General features: G+C 35.0%; 1 protein-coding gene across 1 annotated transcript; it reads left to right on the plus strand.

Moving 5' to 3' along the window:
- Positions 1–915: 915 nt before the first annotated feature.
- Positions 916–2785, plus strand: LOC116526424 (ATP-binding cassette sub-family A member 3-like). Its single transcript, XM_032242705.1, has 4 exons — positions 916–934; positions 1222–1376; positions 1612–1767; positions 2409–2785. Exons 1-4 carry the CDS (start codon positions 916–918, stop codon positions 2643–2645), a joined length of 567 nt encoding a protein of 188 aa, XP_032098596.1. The 3' UTR covers positions 2646–2785.
- Positions 2786–3873: the final 1088 nt, after the last annotated feature.

Below are 3873 nucleotides of genomic sequence, written 5' to 3' on the forward strand. Positions count from 1 at the left end.
ATGAAAGTGTTGAGATCATATATATGGGAATTTAAAAATTCTTATATGTAAACATTTCTTTAGACCATTGAATATTTAAGCAATAAAATAATAATATTCCACTTTTGGATCATCAGGTGCATACCCTAATGAAACAAGCAAAGCTGTAAAAATTGACAAAATACCTAATCATTTAAAGACTCTGAAAATTCTCTAAGGGTGACTCTGAAAATTCTCTAAGGGCATTTGGCAAATGAAGAAACATGTATTCAGGAAAATATTCTTGCATAATAAATACATCTTTTTCCATCTATCTACTTTCAGCCGATTTATGTCATTGAGTCTGAAGTGTGTCTTCTGCAGATAGCATAGAGTTGGATCATATTTTTTTATTGTCTGTCATTTTACTTTTAGTTTTCTATGGCTCATGTATTTTTTGTTCCTCTATTTCTCTCTTTTTTATTTATTTATTTTTGCATTAAGTACATTTTTTTTAAACAGTTTCATTCTGTCACCCAGGCTGGAGTGCAGTAGCACAATCTCAGCTCACTGCAACCTTCACCTCCTGGGTTCAAGCGATTCTCATGTTTCAGCCTCCCAAGTAGCTGGGTTTACAGGCACGTGCCACCATGCCCAGCTAGTTTTTGTATTTTTAATAGAGACAGGGTTTTGCCATGTTTCCCAGGCTAGTCTCGAACTCTTGAGCTCAAGTGATCCACCCGTGTCAGCCTCCCAAAGTGTTGGGATTACAGGTATGAACCACTGCACCTGGCCTGCACTCAGTGAATATTTTTTAGTGTAACATTTTAATTCCTTTAATGATTTTTCTCACTATATAGTTTTATTTTCTTAGTAATTGTCCTGGCGCTTACCATATAAACCTTAACTTAAAGCAATGTACAGCTTAAAACAGAATTCATAAATGTCAAATGGCTGATGGCAATCCTGGCATGTTGTAATATAACACTCTCGTGCTTTTTATTATTCAGATGATTTGCACTTATTCATCTACATTGAAACAGAACGTACAGTTAAACAGGAAAATACAAAATAAATTACTTCTAAGTTCATCACCTCAAAAATAACTGTCAATGATTTGTAGAATTGTCTTTGCTGTGAAATATTGCTAATGCTAATGAGTTATGCATATGTAGATTTCAAAGTTGAGATGCTAATAAGTACTTTGTTGTCATGTTCTCTTATGAAAATTAAGTTTCTGTTATGTTTTCTCCTTGATTCTAGGTCTCTATCCTCCTACAAGTGGAAAGGCCTATATTAACGGATATGATATCTCAAAGCAGATGGTCCACATTAGGAAATCGCTGGGCTTGTGTCCCCAGCAGAACCTGCTGTTTAATTACTTGACAGTATCGGAACACCTTCATTTCTACTGTGGGGTGAGCAAAAGATAAATTCCTTTTCTCCCAGTCTGTTCATGTGCTTCAGGTAGATTAGCTACTGTGAATATCCTTATTCTTAGAAAGTTCAAAATCGATTTTGATGAATTCTTCTTTAAACATAAAAAGAAGCAAAGGGAATAAGTTACTACATGAATGATAGAAAAAAGTCTGGTGTAATATGTTTCTAAGAATAAAATTGAAGTGCCATGTAAACTCTGGCTCCTCTTTCTAGATAAAAGGAGTACATGGAAAGATGACTCGTACGGAAATTGACCACATGCTGACTACTTTTAACCTGCTAGAAAAGCGTAATGAATTGTCAAAGTCGCTGAGCGGAGGAATGAAGCGCAAACTCTCCATCATTATAGCATTTATAGGGGGCTCCAAGGTAAAAAAAAAAAAAAAAAAAAAAAAAAAAAGCCAAATATGGATTCCCACTGCACACTGCAGCTAGTCCAAAAGAATCAGCTGACACAAATTTGAGAGCTGATATGGAGCTAACATTCTAAAGATAGCCTCCTAAATGAAAATCATATGGAATTCACATTATCAATCTTGTTGGTATAAAGTGGCTATAGGTTTGAAATTATTCCACCATTCCTAATTCAGTTTTTTCTAAACTTTTTTTTGAGACAGGGTCTTGCTCTGTCACCCAGGCTGGAGTGCAGTGGCATGATCATGGCTTAAAGTAGCCTTGACCTACCTGACTCAGGCAATCCTCCCCCATCAGCCTTGCAAGTAGCTGGGACTGCAGACACATGCCACCATACCCAGCTAATTTTTTATGTTTTTGTAAGGGCAGGGCTATGTTGCTCTAACTTTTGGGTTCTAGTCATCCTCCCACCTCAGCCTCCAAAAGTGCTAAGATTACAGGTGTGAGCCACTACACTTGGCCTCTAAACTTACTATTCAGCCTAGTTGAACAAGTGAAAAACCAAAATTAGAGTAAGCTCCATGACTGGAAAGACAATAGTCATATCGGTATATAATATTTAGCAATGGTCATTTAATTGTGTTTCCGCTCTTCAGGTAGTGATACTTGATGAGCCAACGTCTGGCATGGACCCAGTCTCAAGAAGGGTCACCTGGGATCTCCTGCAGCATTTTAAACAGGATCGTACCATCCTATTGACCACCCACTACATGGATGAAGCTGATGTTCTGGGTGACCGCATAGCCATCATGGTCAAGGGATCCCTGCGGTGCTGTGGCTCTTCAATTTTCCTGAAAAAAATATATGGTCTCTCTCTCCTTGATTATTCTTAGGATACTGATGCCTTAATAATAATCTTCAAACATACATTTCATTGTTTTTTTTCTAGGTACTCAAAACTTCAGCAATTTCCTCTGTTCTATTGGGATTCAACTATGAACGCTTTAAAATAATGCTCATTTTTTCAAAATTATTTCCCTTTTTATGTTTATTGTATTATCCAAAATTTATGTTCATTTTTTTCCGTATAGCTTCTACTTAAATTGTAATTTGCTCAAATGCATTTGTGCTTTCAAAGAGATAGACAGACAGACAAGACAGACAGGTTGATGGATCATAGGGGAAAGATAGGGAATCAAATATCTCTGTTCTTTTTCTTGTTTTTCAAAGAAATATTGAATTGCTTCTATATGAGCAGAATAATGTATTGCAATATGAAAAAATGTTCTAAACTGTAAAATACCAAATATGTCCTAATAGCTTCCTTACCTTTCTAAGGCCATTATTCAAAATTACCTATACCTCAGTCTTCTTTGACTCCGTAAATAAAAGTTTGACACCAAATAGTTCCATCACTCTAGAACATCTTTTTGAGCCTATTTTCATCAATTAACCTCTCCCAGAGGCAATTACTTTCTGATTTTATTACCATATATTAGTTTTGCCTGTTGTTGAATGTCATATAAATGAACGATATATTATAATTTGTTCTTGGTTTCTTCAGCATAATACATTTGAGATTAATCTATATTGTTGCATGGATCAATTGTACATACATTCAAATATTCGTAGATTTTTATGTTGTTTTAGGTCATTTCCAGCATATGATATATGAATTCAAATACCATAAATGTGCTATGAATGAAAGATCTTTATTGGTTAAAAATCCATCTTGTGAACTTAAAGATTTCTCTTGCTTAAAAATTCATCTTGGATAAAAATACTTAGTAGTTGAGTATTTTGGTACTAACTGGTGGGGCATTTGGTCAAAAATTATGTGTATGATGTTTTGAAAGTTTCTTCAAGGTGCTTGTAATACTTTATACCAGCCAGCATGTTTGAGAATTCCACTTACTCCATACCCACACCAACATTTTGGTTTGCCTTTTGGGTTTTAGTCATTCTGGCGGGTGTGAAACAGTATCTATGTGTTTTTAATTTTCATTTCCCTGAAGAATAATTATATTGAGTTCATTTTCATGTGTAAGTTAACTATTTGTATAAATTCTTTTGTGAAGTGTTTAAGTTTCTTGCCCAGTATTGAAAGTTGGTTGTCTTTTT

Source organism: Sapajus apella, unplaced genomic scaffold, assembly GCF_009761245.1.
Source record: "Sapajus apella isolate SASKATOON/1434 unplaced genomic scaffold, GSC_monkey_1.0 scaffold51, whole genome shotgun sequence".
Lineage (NCBI taxonomy): Eukaryota > Metazoa > Chordata > Mammalia > Primates > Cebidae > Sapajus > Sapajus apella.